The 21,679-nt window shown below is 35.9% G+C and overlaps 1 protein-coding gene across 3 annotated transcripts in view; it reads right to left on the bottom strand.

Annotated features, from left to right (window-relative positions):
- LOC150097208 (lysosomal alpha-glucosidase-like) overlaps positions 1 to 21,679 on the bottom strand; it is a 139,507-nt gene that overhangs the window by 102,735 nt on the left and 15,093 nt on the right. For all 3 annotated transcript variants that reach the window (XM_090407491.1, XM_090407492.1, XM_090407493.1), the window contains exons 2-4: positions 16,324 to 16,478; positions 10,534 to 10,699; positions 2,429 to 2,525 (exon numbers count right to left, since the gene is read on the bottom strand). In XM_090407491.1, the coding sequence (XP_090263617.1) occupies positions 2,429 to 2,525; positions 10,534 to 10,699; positions 16,324 to 16,478 (418 nt within the window). The remainder of the gene's footprint in view (positions 1 to 2,428; positions 2,526 to 10,533; positions 10,700 to 16,323; positions 16,479 to 21,679) is intronic.

Raw genomic sequence — 21,679 nt, 5'->3', positions numbered from 1 at the left:
TCATTCTTATTAATATATTAATTATTACTATTGTACATCAATAATACTGGGATTACCTTGGGAGTGTCCGTTTGTTTGTGGAGAATGCAGAGATGCTGCAAGATGATCTAAACAAACTTGTAGTTTGGGTAAAGGATAACAGCATAAAAGATAAAGGATAAAATATCTATCACTTGAATTGTTAAAAAACACTGATGAGCAGGTATAAGAAAGTAACTTTTTTCTTTATAAGGCTTTGATATGACGACATTTGGCCTACTGTGCACAGATGTGATCATCTGGGTTTCTTGGGGTATGAAAGTGATGGAGAGGTTTATGAGCAAGTAACCAAAATGGCAACTGGTTTATGGAATACGCCTATGAGGACAGACTGCATGTTTGTTGGTTACAAGGTGAGCTAAAAGCCAGGAAGATAGAATATGATAGACATTTCAGTTACTAAAGAAGTTTTATAGAGTATGTGCTAAAGAATTCTTTCAATATATAAGACAGTAGAGAACAGGGGAACACTCCTGAAAGTGGCTAGGACTAGATTTTTCTACTTTTTTTTATGTCTGACCTACAGATAAAAAGTTGCAAGGCTTATAACACATCAATGCTGGGTGTGTGGGTAGGTTAGCAAAGGCAGCTGTGAGTGCTTCATTGGTGATCAACTTTAAGGATAGTGATGATTCATTGTGCCATAAAGGTTAGTGTGAGTCTCCTGTGATGAGTCACTGGTTTCCACGGAACTGCCTGAGTAGTTGTAATTTTTTGGTTATTAATCTACTTTAATTTTTAAATATATTTTCACTAAATCACAATTAAAAATTTTAATCTGTTATAATTTTAAAAAAAATATATATATACATATATATATATATATACAGGGTGTTCGGGATAAATTTGACATATTTATAATTAATTATATTTTTCCGTAAGTTACATGTATTAACACACACTTCTCTTCATTTAAAAGTTTGGACCCTTCTTCATTCATATACAAGATGTCAGAAAGGATGGATAGCTGGAACCCACCTGAATCATGGAAGAGAATAACTTGTATCATGATGATTCGTGCCCGCCATCAAAATAAGGATATTACGACTGCTGCCCAATGCTCCCTGAATACAGTAAAAACAATCAGGCATGAACTAGAGACTTGCAATGGTGACTACGAGGATGTAGCAAGAAGAAAGATCCCTAGCAGACGATCTGATTGCGTTCGTACAGCAGAATTCCTCGCAAATCTGCAGGAACAGGTGTTGAAGAACCCTGGCATTGGAATTCGGGCTTTGTTCGTGGAGTTGCTAACTGTAGTCAAGCCCTGGATAACAAGGGTAGCCAATGGTAGGCCGTATGTATGGCAGCAGGATTCGGCCCCTTGCCACACCTCTGGGAAAAGTCAAAAATGGTTGTCTGAAAATTTCTACGACTTCACCAGTCCAAATGTTTGGCCTCCAAACTCCCCAGACCTTAACCCCATGGATTATTTTGTATGGGGCGCAGTTGAAAAAGACACCAATCGCACTTCCAGTAATACAAAAGCCCAGTTAATGGATAAAATTAAAACAGTTTTTGCGGCCCTTCCCAGGGAGACTGTAGCATCAGCTTCTTCGAGGTTCCGAAGCAGAATTGAAGCTGTGATCGATGCTAATGGTGGTTATTTTGAGTAAATCTTGTTGATAGTATTGTAATTAACTCTGCCTGTAATGTTTTTTTGTCAATTCATTAAATTTAATAGATACAAAGAAGATTTTCTTTTTCCTTACGAAACTGTCAAATTTATCCCGAACACCCTGTATATATATATATATATATAAAATAAGTTTAATGACTATTACCGAGAGAAAAGATGGCAAGATATATTTAACATGTTAAAATGAATTCTTCTAATATATATATATATATATATATATAGGTAAGTTTCTGTTTTTGTTATTTAACTGAATATTCTTTTCTTTTTTTTTTTCTTTTTTTTTGTAATGACTTAAAAGAAGGGAGCGACATCCAATATTCTCTCCCTAAGCTCCAGCTAGACCGCTGAATTCATGGTTCAAGTTCTTTAAGGATAATGACGTGGTCAACTCTTCACTATAGAGAACTCAGACCATGGGAATAGTTTGCTAAAATGAATTTTCTTTTGCTTAGCAACGTACCTGCAGAGCTTGTCAGGAATTTTTAGTAGTTTGTTATGGTGGTGAATTTCTTAAAATAGTATTTGTTACAGTGAGAGTTGACTGTATTAGATACTTTGGTTTCTTAGCATAAACTTCAGCTTGCTTTACATTTTTCAGTTAAGAATTACAAATGTTTTATCCTTCTTGACTAGGTATCATTTCTGCAGTTTTCAAATTTTCATTTCAGAATTATATTTTCAAAATGAATACTTTTAAACTAGATTTAAGACAAATGAATAACAACAAAGAGTGAATATTTCACTACTTACCTAGAGCATTGCTATTCAAGAGAAATACTCCATGACTGTTTCCATCTTCTTCCAGTGCAAGGTAGAATGGATGACTACCATACAGATTCATGTTTTTCTACACAAGACATAAATTTCAGTCAACTTATGAATGCATTAAACAGGCTTGTGAAAAGCATTTCTTCCTTTAAAATAACTGACTCTGGGTATGTGTGGGGGATCTAAACTAAATTTGCATGGAACACAAAATGGCAATAAAAGATTTGTTTCATAATAATTTATATAGGGCTGCTCAATGGAAAAGTGTAATTGGCAGAAGAATTAGGGAAGAACCACTCATAACTAGTATTACTGAAATGAAGACTAAAAACAATGAGACTTATTCCACAAAAAATACTACGTAATAATAAGGAAGAAGCTGAGTCATTAGAGAAGGAAGCTAACATTAAGAAAAAGGAAAGGTAGGTTTTTGTTGGAAATCTACAAAGCACAATAGGAAATGATACTAGATATATACATGAATATACTGAAGCATTGTGCCTAAATTTGGAAAACAAGTGCAAAGCAAATAATAATGGTGATTACCTGCTGGATGGGCTATTCATTACTCATACCATTTTCCAACATAAAGTTGTCCATGTTGTAGGGTAGGTGTTACAGAATAGGTGTTAGTTCAGGGGCACACTTTTTTTTAACACAATGGGTAGGATACCATCATGACCAGATGACTTGTTTGTGTTCAGGTTATTAAGGATTCTTCAGATTTCTTTTTGTTGGAAGACTATGGGAGACATGAAGGGAGCTGTTCTTTGCGAAGTGGAGGGAACTTTGCCCAGGTCATCAACACGGTAATTGGAAGAGAAGAGTAATGACAGTAAGTTGGCCTTGTCCGTGAAGTGACTACAGTACCACTGGGATGTAAGAGTGGTGGAAACCTGGGCTTGAAGAAGTTGAGCCTAATGGCCTTAGCAAGGGGATCAGAAGGAGCAACTGACATTTGGACAGGAAGTGAATTTGCAGCATTTGGCCCTTTCAAAATGTGACTTGGACTTGGTGATGATTCTTTTGTAATTGTTGTGAATTGCAGTGTAGGCAGAAAGGGTAGCTGAAGTTTTGGTCTTGAGCCAATTGTGGTAAACAGAGGTTTATTTTTTCTTTTACAGCATTGGCACACTTTTTTTGAGAACCAAGGCTTGGATGGAGGCTGAGAATGTGGAGTGGAATAAGGGATGAAAGCCTTCATTCCTGTGAGGACGATTTCTGTTATTCGGTCTGAGCAAGTGTTTAGATCAGAAGAGCTAAAGCAGTAGTCAGACCATGGGAAGGAGGAATGGAAGTCATGGAGGTCTTCTCCCAATTGGCATCCTTGTAGTGCCGAAGGACACGAGACTGTGAACTGGTGGGTGAATGTTCTTCTGTGGCAAAAGAGACTTGTATGAAGTTGTGGTCCAAGTTTCCAAGAGGAGAACCGACAACTACATTATACCTGGAAGGGGAGCTTGTTAGGAAGAGGTCAAGCATGTTGGCAATTCGGAGGAGGTTGTCTGGTATTCTGTTAGGAAGATTGATGATCTAAGATAGGTCATTGCTGATGGCGAACACCTTGACATCCCTGCTTACTTGATCATTGAAACTGGAGAAGGGGGAGCCAATATGAGTTGTGGACATCGAAGTTCCCAAGAAGGATGACCTCACTATTGGGGGTATTTACAAAAGTCTAGCTTTAGAGAGAGAAAGTTGAAGAGGTTAGAGTGGTTAACAGAGTTTGGAGAGCAATAGAAATAGCATAGGAAAAGGGCAGGTTGATTTGGTAGAAAAAATTTGAACCAAATCAGATCAAACAGTGGGGATTCAAGGATTTGCAGTCTCTAGCATGTTAGAACACTAAAAATAAATTTCTGCAGCAGACCTCTAATCCATGAAAGTAACACTTGTTACCTTGGTGTCACAAGACTGTAGTCTAACTTACTGAAAACATTTGGAAAAAAACAAAGTTAAAGCTATCTGCCAGGAACAATATCATAAACAAGCTGATAGGCACCAAAGCTGTAATGCCTCGCCCCTTAGACCAGCAGCCCTGGCTCTGTTCTAAATCTTACCTGTTGCAGAGTACTGTTTGCCAGTTTGGAGCTGAAGTCACTACATGACTCTTGTAGACACACAGCTTAACATAATAATGAGAACCATTTCTGGTACCTTATGATCTGCTCCTCTCCCATGGTTACTTGTTCTTTCCTGCAACACTCCTTCATGCTTCAGAAGAGAAGAAGCTATCATCAAAGAAATAAAGAAAATCAGAAATAACATGTATCTTCCTATTCATCAGGATATCTCTTCACTTCCTGCATGCAGACTTGCCTCCAGATCTCTCATATAGCTCATAGAATTACCAGATGATGGACATCAGGACTGGCAGAGAAGACTCTCGAATAAGCTACAAATTACAAACAAGTACCCGATCACAGCAGGTACTTGTTTGTAGTTTGATCTAACTACAAACTTTAAAAATTTTAAAAACAAAAAAATTCTGATCGAACCATTGAACAGAATTTTACACCAGGATTCAATCTACCTCGACATATCTGGAGTCAGCTACAGATTTAGGACTGGACAAGACCACTGTGCCCACTTATTACAGCTGTGGGGAATTTCACAGTTGCCCTTTTTGTGTGTGTGTATGTGTGTGTGTGGTGCTGTGCAGACCATGCATCATATCACTGACGACTTCCCCATACACCTCTTCCCTGGAGGCCTCAGGTATTTGCATTTACTCCCAGACAGTGCCATCGACTGTTTAACCGAACTGTCAGTCTGTATATAGTTTTGCTCAATAATTTCTTGTATTTCTCCCATATGCTAAATAAATAAATAACCCTCAACCCCATGTAATTTGGCAGTATAAGAGTACACATTGGATGACTTTGGCACAAGGTGTGTGTGTGTGCCAAGGAAATCCAAAGTAAAATAAAAAAAAATCAGCACAGTTAAAGTGTCTTCAAACAGTTTCTTTTAGCCTAAGCTATTCAAAAAATACAGAAAATTAACAAATGCAAAGGCAAAAGGCAGTTTTTCCCTTCTGGTCCCTTGGATATGTAACTTATTCATCTGTGATTCCCTCCCCCTCTTTCTCACATTTAGGAAACTGCTCTAACAACTAACACAAAGTTGGTCTCCTTTCATCATCATTCTTCTCCTCCAGCTCATAGACAATCGAGGCAAATCACTGCCAACCATACTAGAACAGGGTGTTTCTTCAGAAAAGCAACAGAAATAACCTTCAATAAGCTACATGTTGAAAATTTTAGTACTGATTCTACTTCCAACTACTCCAACTGCACTTCAAAGTTGTGCTCTAGGACTATTTTTCCTATACTCTCTACACTCTTGTATGCTCGACTTACAATCTTTCTAATGCATGGCAACAAGCCTATATTCCAAAAAAAAAAAAAAAAACCAAACAAACAAACAAAAAAAAAAAAAACATTGTCTATTAACAAGCTATTAATCTGATGCTCTCACCTCAGTCCTCTTGAAAATAATGAGGCAATTCATTAACAGTATGGAATCCATATTAATAGACTTTCTCAACAAGTATGGATTCCACCATTCTAAATTCACAAGAGATCTCCTAGCTAAATAACCTGCCTCTGTTGTACTTCATATTTTCAATATATTTGATAAGGGGAGCCTCCATAGCTCAGTCAGTATTGACGAGCCCTTTGGTCAGAAAGTCCTGGGTTCAATTCCTGTCCAAGACATGAAGAATCTTTATCCGGTGTCTTTCAACTAAAGGTAAGTTAGCCGGTTTCATACAGAAGTTTCTTCACTCAGAAACTCAGGTTTTCGTAGCCCCAGAATAAGCATTTTAAAAATTTTAAAAACAAAAAAATTCTGATCGAACCATTGAACAGAATTTTACACCAGGATTCAATCTACCTCGACATATCTGGAGTCAGCTACAGATTTAGGACTGGACAAGGCCACTGTGCCCACTTATTACAGCTGTGGGGAATTTCACAGTTGCCCTTTTGTGTGTGTGTGTGTGTGTTGTGCTGTGCAGACCATGCATCATATCACTGATGACTCACATCACTGATGTGTGTTCACCGGCTCGTGAACACACATAGATCTACAATCATAAAATACATACTTAATCCCTCATCAAGAGGGCTCAACGTCCTAAGAGATGGGGAAGGAAAGGGGGAACCCCCATACAAAATAAATTTGATAAGGGCAGTTAAACAGACTGTCATCACATGATCTATCTAAAACTGAGCAGACAGTTTTCTGTGGTCATTCATTGTGTGTCATGATGAACTACTTTCTCTGCCTGTGCAAGAGTGCCCTAGGGCTCTGTTCAATTACCTATCCCTTTCTCCTATACATAAATGACCTTTTCTCACTGGCTTCAAACTTATCCACTGTTTCGATGATGACAGTATGCTTCATTCTTTCTATTCACCTATTAAGCACCCTACTATACGTTTCAAGCTCTTGGAGAAACTTGTGCTGTTGCAGTAGATATTTGAAAGATTCCAAACTTCAAGTTTCTTTCACAACTAGCTAGTGTCTTAAACACAGATTTTCATACCAGCTTTCTATGAGATAAGGATAACCTAGTCACCTTCAATGCTACCAAAATAGTCCATCTTTCTTGAAACAAACATATCACATCTTTAGCTTCCACATCCTCCAAAAGTTCTTTTCTGCTCGATATGACTTTTCACCCGACCAACTCCCAACTTTGTACAAACTCCTGAAGCTTAAAATAGTGGTCACATTTGAGATGGTGAGCCAAAAAATTTCCCTAAAATTTCTCGATGCTATCCAAAGAGGGTAATTCAGCTAATCAATAATTTACCTACAATTAAACTACTAACCCACCAAACTTGCATCTTCTCTCCAACTCCTTCTCTTTCGATTCCATTTACCTTTATTCTCTGAAACAGCCTTCCAGCCTTTTGTGAGTGAATTTACAGGTAGTCCTCGAATTCCGACGGGGTTCCGTTCCAACGTCTCCGTCGTAAGTCAAGAACTTTTAATTCTTGATTTGTTTGATTTCTGTTATAATATTTTCATAAATTAGCATTCTATTTAACTTAAAACGGCTAAAAAAATGTATAAACTTACATACACATTTATAAATTATTTATTAGCAAATATACATATAAATACATAAATACAAAATTAAGAAAAAAATATAAACACATATCAAAAACAGTGCACCTACTTTAATTTGAAATTCCTTTAAATATTATTTAACATAAACAAAAAACTTGTTAACGGTGTCTTTAAATAAACAGGTGAGCAACTGTCACTCATATGGATGATATTGTTATTTCTCGTGATCAAGAGTAGCTTTTTTAATCATAAAATTGGTTAATGTTGTCTGTTGGGTTCTTCTTTTTTTCTTCATATATTTCACGATAACCTCTGACTGCTTCTCGAATTTGCTTTTCGACTTTGGCGAAGCGATGATCAGTGTCTTGATCCATATTTTTGAGTAGCTGAAGTCCTTGATTTAGTTTAGAAAATACCTCAGCTAAGTTTAAGTTTACATTAGCATCTAAACTTAAAGCTTTCCTCGCCTTCTTTTATATGTTGGAATTTTCATCAGTAGTATTGTATTACTTCTCTTACTAAACATGATAGGGTTACGACGAGATACAAAAATTGCAACAAGAGAAACAAACACTTCAACTGCTGATTAGCAACTAACCTGCCAAAGGCTGTGATAAGTTAAGAAGAGGGTGAATCATAGCACCGGCTATTGCATACTGGTGATAGGCTTTGCTTGTCGACTAATGGCGACGCTGAAATGCGTACACAAAAGCAATGTGATATATGTATGTATATGCTGGCAGCAAAGTTAAATTAGAGAATTTTTAATAATAATTTTTGGCTGTCGTAAGTGCAAATCGTCCTAAGTCGAGGACTACCTGTACATAAGAAAAATTCTAGATTAAAGATTATATGCATATTTTGAAAATATTTTATAATCACCAGTTAATGATAGTTTAATCAGTGGTTAAATATCTGTGAAATCTTAAGCTCTCAAGTTAAAAATTATTATGAATTAGTTTAAGTTATTATGATCTTCTATTACTGTATTCTGATGAAAGACAGACCATTGTTACAATTTGTTTCAATTTTATGGGTGAGTTACAGAGAAGATTATCCCGATTGGCCCTCCCCATTCCCAAAGGTGTATATGGGAATGTGGAATCCCAAATTTTTTCTTTCATTTGCATTTTATCCACAAAAGGTTGTAAACTGATCATACATAAATATCATACGTGGGGCAAGGGTTAGATAATCCAGGAATGCAACTCTAGAGACTAGACAAGGAACTTTTTTTTTTAATTTCAGGCCTTCAGTGGGACAGTGGGCACACATCATGATTCATAAACATACATATCAGAATAGGCTGGCATGGTTGACCAGGTGATTGGCATATCTGCTCTCCAACCAAGAAGCTGTTCGAATGCACCGGGGCATGGATGCTTTTGAATGTCCTACTAACTATTGACCATATGTACTACTGTAACCTGTGTGCTGGCATAGTATGACCCTTGATGTCCTTTCACCATAAAAATCAAAAATAACAAACTAATATCAGAGTAAAATTTAAACACACAATCTGTTGGATGGAGAGCAGGAGCATTATCCACTTGGCCAACCAGGTAAACAATGTGGTGGTGAAAGGAACTTAAGGTTAGTTTATTGTAAATATATTAATTAGAAAAAAAATGGTTAAAGGTACGTATGTATTGTGATCTACATGTAATGTTACAAGATATGTGCATTTTAGTAAATGAAAAAGTTAAACATAAAAATCATGAAAAACCTTGGAAAGAAATTTTATGATTAAATGGTTTTTTCCATTACTCTGAAAAGGAATGAAGTGAGCATGGTTGAACTATGACTAAGTTTTTAATTTTAAAACTGAATGTTATGTTGTTAACCTAAGCTAAGCTAACCAAAACAGTTTATGACAATGATATACCTACCAGCAAGTTCTGTTTGGAATGATAACTGATTAGCAATAATCAGGCATTATTAGATGCAATACAAGAAATCTTGTTTTCAATCTAAATCATATCTATGATAAATAAATTAAACATTCTTGGCATGTTTGCTGGATAGAAATACTATGTTCATTAATATAGCTGGCTATTTTATCAATAGTCATGTTTTAGCAGTATTTATATGTTCATATTCATAATTAAAATCAACAGTATTAAAACTTATGGTTTTCACAGAAAAATTCACGATGCACATATCACTGGCACTAAACTTGAGCAGCTGTCGTAACTATAAGTGTGTCAATATTTTTTATATATTTTTATAAAATAAAACAGTTTGAATAATTATTTACTCATCTATAAAAAAAACTGAATTCCAAAATACACAATGCCACAAATCAACAGATCTGTCAACATTTTTAGTATATACTGCTTTATCAGATAAAACACTTCCTACAAAATAACTCATTTACAAGTCTTCCATTTGTTTTACTAATATAAAATGAGATTGGATCATTAATTTTCATTGCTGTGTTTTGCATAACTTGAAAAACAATCATGAAAACAAATGCTAAAAACAGCTTTCATTATACTTTTTTTTTTTAACCTGTATCACCTGCAGTGCTTGAAATACATGCAGCAGATATCCTGATTGTTAAACATGTTGGCAACTGCTAACAAGTAATGCGCAGTGATGACAGTATAGCTAAAGGCTGACATTTCATGTCAGGTGAAAAGTGCAGCAGCAAGCTAGAGACTAGTTTATTCAATATAATTTTTGCAGTTCATCATGACACATATTCATGTGTAATGAATTAAATAAATGAATCTGTAAAACTGATATCAGACCCAGTAAAATATCTGATATTAGGTCAGTAATCAGCAAGGATTAAGTGTATATTTTCAATGTGCATGAATAAACAATTTTATCATTTATTAATTGGTACCTGGGCCACACACCACACTTTAGGAAACACTATTGTATAGCATGCGCCAACACTCAACTACTTTTGCTGCCTTTTAGACCAAGAAAAGGGAAATACAGTAACATAGAGAGAGAGATTTTAAAAAAGTAAATATGGAAAATAAAAAAAAACTTACAACTGGAGCATCGCCTCGATTAAAGAAGGTAAGTCGAGTCCATTGGGTACTTTTTAATAGCTTTGTTCTATGTTCACCAAGACCATATATATAATGTGATGGCAAGACCGAAGACAGCTGAATAAACTGATCAGAAAACACTAAACTGGAAAGATTGGTGGCAAATCTAAATTTAAAAAAGAGATGGAAGAAAGCACAAAAACATGCAAAGTGAATATAAAATTATATAACAGGTCACACTATTTTTTGTTATTTAACAACTTTTTTTTTTGTATAGCAATATATAAAATTTTATTCTCTATAACTGCAGGATCAAGAAAAGATGCTCGATATCATTTAATTTAGCAGCCATCGTACTAATTAACATTTATGCTTACAATTTACAAAAAAAAAAAAAAAAAAAACTATTATTCTAACAAAATTAAGCATTAAAACAGCTTCAAGAAATTTTTCATGTCAACATTTTTTAAGAAAATTTGATATATTTAATCTAAAGAAATATAAATAAGTACTTTTCAACTGAAAATGAGGTAGCCAGTTACATACGAAGGTATGAGTCCAGCTAATTCACTGCATTTTCAATATAAGAAAAACAAACTATACAGAATGATGCCTGTTTCACTTACAGCGTGCAAGTGTAAAAACTCGATGTAGCTCAAAAATACCAAAGCGCTTTACATCGATGTTTACATAGGTCAAGTCCCATGAGAATATTGTAAAATTAACCTTGTTTGTCTCTGTATATTTTGTGCTAGATATTATTGTAAATAACCCTTTGGAAATTAACTGTTTAACAAGAATATTTTAGAGTGTTAAAAACAAAGGCAATGTTTTGCTGCTGGAACATTGTGTAATAGCTCTCTATGAGGGCATAAGAAAGGTTATTTATGACTTTTGTGTATGAGAAAGTGCTTACAAGCTCTGTGCATAAACATCTCCAAAGTCAGTCTAAAAGGTTCAAACAACTTTTCGCTGGCCGGCACTTACGATGAAAAGGGTGCACGGATGAGAACAAAGAGCAGGGTGAACTTAAAAGAAAATGAAAGAGTCATGCTAAATTCTTATGGGTTACAACCCTTTGTACAAGGTCTGAGAGAAAGCATAATAAAAAGGGACTGAGCTGAGCAGCATGGGGGGCTTCCAGTTGTCAGCAGAGAGTCATCAGAAGTCGGAACCAGAGCAGAGGTGAGCTGCAGACCATAAGCAGAGTCCGAACCAGAGCAGTGACGGCAGAGAATGGTGAGAGGCAAGACTCCCAGTTACAAAGAGGAGAGTCCAGGTCCAGTTGCCGACAGAGGAGAGCCAAGATCCAAGTGCCAAGAGAACAAAGGCGAAGCGCTGTTACCGAAAAGAGCCAGAGCCAGTCAGCAGCAGTTAGAGGCACAGTCATCGGCAATTAGTAGCAGAAGTGGCAGCAATTAGAAGCAGGAGGTCCCGAAGTAAGGATCCTCAGGAGAATTTGCCCGTATGCTGAAACCTCTTTTATGTGCTATTCGAGTACCGCAGATTGCAGTCCAAAAGTCCGCTAATATCCCGACGTGATACCGCTGTAGCAAGATACTCCTGAAGGAAGCCTAAAACTCGAGATGAAAGAAAAGCCATAAAGACTTTAGTAAAAGACTCTTGACTGAATGTGTGATACAGAGCCTCTGTAAGTTACATGTTTTTGTATATTTTCTCTTATAATCTAAGAGATATGATGTATATGTACTCAGTGGCAGCTTTAGGGTCTTTGCCGCCCACATGCAATTTCTACCTAAGCACCCCTGTAACAATCCAGGTGTGTGTGTGCCCCTGCCGCATCGCCCCCCCTTCGTAGTCACGCCCGCATGCACCGTATGCCCGCTTCCACCAGCCCTGTAGGTACTGTTAAGAATTAGTTTAATAGTAATAAGAAGTGTCCATAAGAGAATCAATTGGCATGTTAGAAGTTGATATCAAATTTGTAAAAATAACTTAACAGAGAGTTAGCTAACCTCTTTGCGAGTAAACTAGAAGTTTAATAAGTTGAAATTGTAAGCAGAGAGTAAATAAGTTTTAGAGTTAAAGAGATTATTTAGTGTTGAAGTGAAAGGGTTCTAATTTTATGCTAAAGATTTTATAGATGGGTAGAGAAAGCAATCTCCCTGTTGTCTGATTCATGTATATTTCATATTAATGTAAATAAATGTGTTTTAATTAATTGTTAAAAGAGTACTGCCTGATCCCTTATTTTACAACTGCACTGTTCCTAAATAAATCAGACTTGTGAACGGGAAACAACTAAGGCATTAAAAGCACAGTTTAATTACTTAAGAACCACGACTGTTTAGATAAACTTTGTTGATGGAATTTACGCTAGTAAGAGAGAGAGATTTACCGGAAGTTTTGAGTCTTATGCCGAATATTTGATATACTGATGGCGCAGTCTGACAAATAAATTTTTCATAGTTTACAACTAATAAATACGGAAGGTGGATAAACATAATATGCAGTAGAGTAAGTGAGAAAGGTTACGCAAGCACAGCTAATTAGTAATATAGAATAAAGATAAAGCTAAAGAATAGAGATATAAGAGAATAAAGATATTACAATACAAGTATAGAAAAACAACACATATTGTTACACAAGCATGCACACACACATTCATACCTTAAATCATCAACCAAGTCTTTTCTAATATTTTTAAATTACATGTGGAGACAACACATTCAGTCCATGAATCAAACATGCACAGGTGCATGAGGTTCTAGTGCTGCCTCAGGAAAAGTGCAAGTACAGCCCTACATATGTGCACGCACACACACACAAATATCAACAGTTTAAGAAAATTAGCTAATTTCCCCCTTAAAAACTTCGAAATGCATGCTTTCTAGAGTAATTCTTGAGCAATCTGATTTAGTAAAGGTTTCCCAAGAGGAAGAGAAAATATTTAGCAGCAGCAAACGTTCTTGCATACAGTCACACACATACAGAGTGAAAAAAAGTCTACATTTTAAACTTAAGCTGTATCTTTGTAAACATGTATTAAGGCTTCAGTGCTGGTTTAATGGAATGAAAATGCAAAGATATAATTAAACACAGATGTAAGAGTTCCAATATTTTGTCTGCCACAGAGACATCTTCTGGGTCACAATATAAAAATTGTAATAATATACTACATAAAAACAGGTGGCAGGTTATCTTTGTAAACATATATTAAGGCTTCAGTGCTGGTTTAATGGAATGAAAACAGCACAAAGAAATAATTAAACAGTATAATAGTTCTAGCATTTTCTTTATTATAGAGACATCTTCTAGGTTACAATATAAAAATTGTAATAACACACACACACACAAAAAAAAAAACATCCAATTAGTGCAGGAAGAAAGGTGTCCCTCCATGGTGTTGGTAGCTAGGCCTGGACTGTTAGGTAGGAGATGAAAGAACTAATGTTTCCAAAATCCTGGGAAGTTTAACACAACTATATTTATTCAGATTACATTACATTGGTTGTTTTTTCAATTTTTTTATTTTTAAATCTGCTGTTGATTCCACAAAAATGGCTTTTAAATTTGTACTGCCTGTGTGGAAATACAATACTTTTTGTCTATTTGATTTTGTGCAAGACATCTAAAGCCACAGTCAGCTAGATCTGACTGACCATAGTTGTGGCAGCAGATGTATTTCTTCTTTTGTTGGCAGACCTCCCAGTTTGTCCATAATATGACAAATTGCACGAACAAGGAACCTTATATACATATAAGGTTCCTTGTAAAACATATATAAAACATAAAAATAGTTTTTAATTCATTTAGTAATATTTTGTAATTAACAAACATAATTTGTAGTTTAATTTCTAGTAACCTAACCTAATCTAACTACACAATAAAAATACTTAAAATTGAAATAAACTTAATTATAAGCGAGATTTTCCAAATAACCTAATCTTACCTAACCTAACTAAACAATAAAAATAAACTTAAACTTAATTATAAACGAGATATTTCAAATAACCTAACCTAACCACAGAATAAAAATAAACTTAATTATAAGCGAGATTTTTCAAATTTTATGTTTATACCGTTCTTTTAACTCATTTTTACCTGGTAATAGAGCAACAGAATAGAATTGCATATTTGATCTTTTATTCATATAGACACACACACACACACGGATTTACAGCATAAATACATACTTAATTCCTCATTAGGAAGAGCTCAACCGTATGGGGTTCCCCCATTCCTTATCCATGAGGAATGGGGAACCCCATATGAATAAATAAATAGTGTAAAGGGTATAGTATTTCTAGGAAGGAATCCAAGGAAGGAGAGGGGAGGGATGCTAGAGATAACAGATGACATTTGTCCAATTAGGGTAGAAAGCAATGATTGCAATATTAGTAACAATTTTCCATATAGCAGTGAGTTTAAAACTACCTGGTATGAGGTTGAGTCCAATAAGATTAAATACATGGTGGGTGTTTGCTACTGACAATGAAATGCAACACCAACAGCTTGATGGGTTCTAGAGAAGTAATCATCATAAGTGATTAATTATTTGAATAGTGATTGGGTAGCAGTGAAATAACATCATATTATATTTAGTTTATTCATTATATCTTTGTTTTTCATCTGGCTCATTAATGTACATCCTGCAGCTCACAAATTTCATTTCAACTGATGTAAGCCATTGTTCATCTGGTTTTCTGATGGTTCAGAATTCACTCCTATAGGTAAGTACTGCTCTGGCTAATGTCTTGTATGCTTTAATTCTAGTATTCCTCTGCACTTTTGTTGGATTAAAAATTTTAAAAAATTCATTAATTATTCTAAGTTCTCTGCTGTACTTTTGAATTTTATTATTTAATGTCAATAATAATAAAAATGACAAGATCAATAATAAAATAAAATTAATAATAAAAGACCTGCCATGAAAATAGACAAAAATCAACTGCATTCTCAATGCTGATCCTATAGATATTTAAAAAATTTCAGCTCTTTAGGCACAATTTTTTGTGAGGATGGTAAATTAAATTTGGAAGTATATATCAGAATATGCAAAACTGGTATGCTGAAGAGTTAAATAAATTTATATAGAATAAGAAAGATAGAAATTAGCTAAAACCGAAAACTAGCAGTCTTGAAACTAATTTAAAATAGGATCTACAAGTTTTGGGTATAAATAAAACTACTGATCAAAGACTGGACACTACAGATATGAGAGTGCTAAGGAAACTTGGTGTGAACAAATGGCATCACTGACAAACTCATATTAAAAAAATAAAGATATGAGAAAAGAACTTGACATCATTAGTTTTCAAGTGTGTAAGCAAAGCTAATTAAGGCTATTTAAGAATGAGAAAGAAAAGGGTAGCAAACTAGTTGGAAGGAGAAAGACCCTGAGAAAGAAAAGACCAAGATCTGGGTGGACTGAAGACTTAAAAGATCAAAATGTGAGACCTGACAATGTTGGAGAACTGAACAAAAAACATATTTTGAAAGATAACTGTTATTAGGAAACTAATAATAATGTAAATGTAATTGTGCAATATTATTATAGCCCCCCCCCTTGATGGTATATATATCAAGAAGCAAAAACAAAGACATAATAATGGTAATAATTTTGTTACACATCCCATATGTTTTGATTTTTTTCTGAAAGATATGTATGTAAAAAGACACGACTAATCTATAATAATGAAACAAGATGAGTGATCACATACCATGCTGGTAATTCAAATAAATTTTTTAATCCAATTTTTTTTTTGTCTTAAATCCACAAAGTAACTATTTACAAAACATACAAGAAAAAAATAAATAAATACCTACACTGCAATCTCTGTTTCTTTTCTTATAATTTTTAAATTTCCATTACAGTCTAGTATAACATCATACAGAGGCATGGAAACAGTTTCTTTACTGTTAATGTTCACATTCACATTTGGCACAGGAACTTCATATCTTTCATTCTTAAGATCAGTTATCTAAATATATATACATAAAAAAATGAGACTACTAAACAAACAAGAAATACATCTTGGGCAGTTCACATAAAATGCTTTGGCAATGCAGTGTCAATCCAACCTCTAATTTATTAACATCCCAATTTATTAACATATCATTTCAATTTATCTAACATTAGTTCATTCTCAATAAATTGCAGGATAGTGAAAGGAGCTCATTTGAGGCTATTTGGTGTGAGATTGATACTGGCAGAATAAAATATACAGTTGGGTGCTGCTATAGACCAGGTGATGGAATAGATGGTGGAGATGGTATGCATAAACAAATTGATGAAATGAGTGGAAGGAGGGTAATTATTATGGGGGATTTCAACTATGGTAACATTGATTGGAAGGAGGAGAGGACACATGTGAGGAAGGAAATGGATTTTATTCAATTATTAAGGGATAACTATCTGAAACAGCATGTAATTGAAAATACTAGGAGTGTGAGAGTGCTTGACCTGGTAATAGTATCTGAGAATTTGACTGTAATGAATATGACCATGTTGCCACCTATTGGTGAGAGTGATCATAAGGTCTTGACCTGGGAGGTGGCTAAAGGTGTGAAATTTGTGATTAAGACAGGGTATATGTGGAATTACCGTGCTGGCAAGTATGACAAGCTTAGGAGATTGCTTGGATCAGTGCCATGGCATGTACAACTGCAAGGGCTGGACGTCGATAGAGCATGGGAAGTGATCAAAGAGCATTTACAGGAGGTTATGGCTGATTGTATACCTAAGGTCCAAATAGTGAAACAAGGAGGGGTTAAATGGATGAATAACACCATTAAGCTTGAGCTGCAAAAAAAGAAACAACTATAGAGGGAATTTAAAGAAAGGGGTGACCTGCAGGCACACGAACGGTATAAAGTGCAGGCCAGAAGGGTAACGAGTGTGGTAAAAACAGCAAAAGCCGATTATGAAAGGAAACTAGCTATGCAAGCAAAAGAGAATCCCAAACAGTTCTTTCAATATGCTGCAAGCAAGAAAAAAACTGTACATGGCAAAATGATTTTAAGGAATGACGATGGTAAAGAGTTCACTGAACCAGTAGTGAAACAAGGAGGGGTTAAATGGATGAATAACACCATTAAGCTTGAGCTGCAAAAAAAGAAACAACTATAGAGGGAATTTAAAGAAAGGGGTGACCTGCAGGCACACGAACGGTATAAAGTGCAGGCCAGAAGGGTAACGAGTGTGGTAAAAACAGCAAAAGCCGATTATGAAAGGAAACTAGCTATGCAAGCAAAAGAGAATCCCAAACAGTTCTTTCAATATGCTGCAAGCAATAAAAAAACTGTACATGGCAAAATGATTTTAAGGAATGACGATGGTAAAGAGTTCACTGAACCAGTCGATATAGTGGAGTTACTGAGCGCGCACTTTGCAAAAGTATATCATCCAGGTGGTGACATTGAAAAAATGAAGGAACCATTAGTTTATATGGGAATTGTGATGAATGAAGTGGAGGTGAATAGTCTATTACAGAACCTTAATGTGAATACATCTGTGGGATTGGATGGTATACCGGCACGGGTCTTGCATGAAGCGGCTAATGAATTATCAGTGCCCTTGACCATGTTGTTTAATCTGAGTCTCAGGTCTGGCTTAGTCCCGAAGGCGTGGAAAGAGGGGAAAATAGTTCCACTGCATAAAGGAGGATCCAAGACTATGGTTGCAAATTACCGACCGATCAGCATATCAGGAGTCGTTGTCAAGGTCTTGGAGAAAGTAGTCAAGGGAAAAATACAGGAATGGATTGATGAAAATGAGATACTGTACAGAGGACAGCATGGCTTTGTGAAGGGTAGATCATGCCTCAGTAACTTGCTCAAGTTTTATAACAAGGTGACGGCTGAACTGGATAAGGGAAATGGGTTTACAGTGATACTGCTGGACCTGGCAAAGGCGTTTGACAGGATACCACATGGAATTCTAATCCGTAAACTACAACATATGGGAATGGATATAGGGTTGGTGAGATGGATAGCTGGGTGGTTGATGGAGAGATATCAAAGAGTAGTTTATTCAGGAGTAGAGTCCAAAAAACGGCCTGTGACTAGTGGTGTGCCACAGGGTTTTGTTCTTGGACCACTGCTGTTTAATCTGTTCATTAACGATATAGGGAATGGTCTAAGTGGGAGAGTTCATTTGTTCGCTGATGATGCAAAGTTGGGTAGGGCGATAGTGAATGCAGAAGATGTCAAAGTCTTGCAAGATGACTTAGATAGATTGGAGTTCTGGACTAAGGAGAATGGATGTCAATTTAATGTGACAAAATGTAAGGTTATGCATTTTGGAGTGAAAAGATTAGCAGCAGTATACCACATTGGTGGAACTGTACTCCAAGAGATTGATGAGGCCAGGGACTTGGGAGTGTTGGTGGATAGGGAGATGAAGTTTAGGGGGCACATTGCGAAAGTAGCTAAATCAGCTCATCAACTCACTTGGTTGTTGAAAAATACCTTGACAAGCAGAGAAAAACAAGTTATTGTACCTCTGTACCGAGCCCTGATAAGACCTCATCTCGACTACTGTGCCCAGATTTGGTCACCTCGGTTCCTTCTTGATGGGGAGGAGGTTGAGAGGATCCAGAGGCGAGTGACTAAGATGATAGCAGGTCTATGGAATGCACCATATGAGAACAGGTTGAAGATTTGTGGGTTGCAGAAACTAGTTGATAGGCGAAAAAGGGGAGATATGATTGAGACATTCAAATTGCTAAAAGGATTCTATAGGATTAATTCAGATGATATTTTTGAGATCAGGACTGGTGGTGGGAGAACTAGGGGACACCCATGGAAGCTGGGCAAGAGCGTGGTTAGCAGGGGTGTTAGAGCTGGGTTCTTTACTTTTAGAGTGGTAAATGAGTGGAATAAGCTGCCAGAGTCTGTTGTGGGTGCTATGACAGTGAGCGAGTTCAAGGCAAGGTATGATAGATACTGTGAGAATGTTGAACAGCTGTGTGAACATGATGTTTAGGGCCTCCCTCGATGAGTCTAAGGACTCCTGGAGTAGCCTGTGGTAATAACAATAATAATAATAATAATAATAAAAATTTAAACAATCAGAATACTAAATTTCAGGCAATCAATATCACAAAGTACATTTTTTGAAAATTTAAAAATCTATTGTGAATAAGATAATTAACTTGTTGATGGAATCACTATGCATTTCACAGGACATAGAAATAGTAGCATGATACAACTATAATCCTAATTCTGTCACTATAGAACAGTGACATCACCAATACATTAAAGATTGCTTGATCCTGATGTGCTGTAGGTAATTTGTATAAGTGAGGCCTATACCTAAAATAAGTATTTATTATGTTTGTTTCACAGCAGTCTTGAAAGTAAACTTTTAGATGATTTTACTATAAAACCAAAACTATCATTGTAGATCATATATGCATTTTAGAAGGTGAAAAACAATGATGATTACTCTGATAATTTGTCAAAACTAAATTGTCATTAAATAATACATAAGCATAGATATTTATATGTATGTAGATGCTACATGTATAAGTGAGACTGAAGCAAGGGAGGAAAGTGAAGCTACAGTCTACCTATTCAGTCAATCATGGATATCATTAGATACTTCTGGCCACTGGGCAGAACGTCTGAAGATGGGTTTCCATCTAGAAAATTCTATTCTTAGCCCTTCAACCTAAGAGCATGAGTATTATGAAAAGATCCAATCACACTTAGGTAGTTTTTTTGTATGAGTGTCTTCACTTTCAGTCACAAACATATGTATAAATGTGTATTGATCTCTGGAGATTCCAATTGGACTTTGGTGATATAGTTATTAATAATTATCCATTTATTATATAATAATTAAGTTCTTATCAATTGTTATGCCATTTAAGTTCTCTATTTTTTAAAAATATTACATTATGATGAGTGAAAATCAAAACATAAGCTTGCGCACAGGATCTAAAATATTTCCACTATTAGCCATCACACTAGTCTTAACATGTTTGCACATCAATAAATACATTGATGCAAAGTGTCCATTACAATTAAAATAACAGTTGGATACAACTAAAACAGCATAGATGCACAGCATTAATTATCTGATAATTTGCTTAAATCCATATGGCCATTTGGATGGTTAATCCAACACATACAAGGTAGGTTCCAGAAGTTTCTGACCTGACACAAAATTTCACCAATTTTAAAACACTGTGTGTGTGACAGATAGCACCATCTATCGGGAGGTTAGTGTACCATTTTCAACTCTCTACCTGCGTCATTCAGATGGAGGCACTCGTTTGACTACACGAGGCATGCTAAGTGGCTGTAATGTTAAAAATTGAGTACCATGCTGAGATAAAGTTTTTCACCAAAGAAAGACTTTCTCCAAGTGCTATCAAAAAGTGATTGGATGGTGTTTATGGGGAAGCTTCTCCTTCATATTCCACCATGAAGGAATGAGCTAAACATTTTTGCCTAGGAAGAGAGAGGATGGAATATGATCCTTGTGATGGCTGGCCTTTGGAAGTGATGACTGAGGAAAATGTCTCTCTAGTTGACAAGGAACTGTTCAGTGACAGGCAGCTGAAACTCAAAGAAATCTCGGCAAGGTTGAGGCTTTCTATAACAATCATCTTTTGCATCATTCACAGGCAGCTTCACATGATGAAGGTCAGTGCAAGGTGAGTGCCCCAACTTCTTTATTCAATTCAGAAGGAGCATTGTGTGATCTGTTCTTGCAAGTTTTTAGAGCTTTGCCAAAGGAGTCAGAGAAGTGCTGTAATCCATTGTCACTGAGGATGAAACCATGGTCCTTTATTATGATCCTCTTTCCAAAAGAGAATCCACGGAGTGGCACAAACAGGCAAAGCACTGCCGAGAAAAGCCAAGGTCATCACAGTCCACCAAGAAGATCATGACACTGATCTTTTTGGATTGCTGAGGAATTCTCTTGATTGACTTCAAGGAAAGGAATACCGCTGTGAATACAGAATATTATGCTTCACTCCTGCATAAACTGCAAAATAATCATAAAGGAGAAGAGATGAGGAATGTTGAGTCATGGTGTTTGACTACTTCACGACAATGCTCCAGCCCATATGGCTATTGTTGCAAAGGCTGCAGTAAAGGACCATGGCTTCCAGAAGATTGAACACCCATCCCACAGCCCAGATCCAGCACACAGTGACTACCACCTCCT

The sequence above is a fragment of the Typopeltis vanoorti genome, chromosome 17 (genome assembly GCF_054136105.1).
Source record: "Typopeltis vanoorti isolate ZY-2024b chromosome 17, IOZ_Tvanoo_1.0, whole genome shotgun sequence".
NCBI lineage: Eukaryota > Metazoa > Arthropoda > Arachnida > Uropygi > Thelyphonidae > Typopeltis > Typopeltis vanoorti.
Note: the sequence above shows the minus strand (reverse complement) of the source record. Positions and strands in the feature narration are given on the sequence as shown.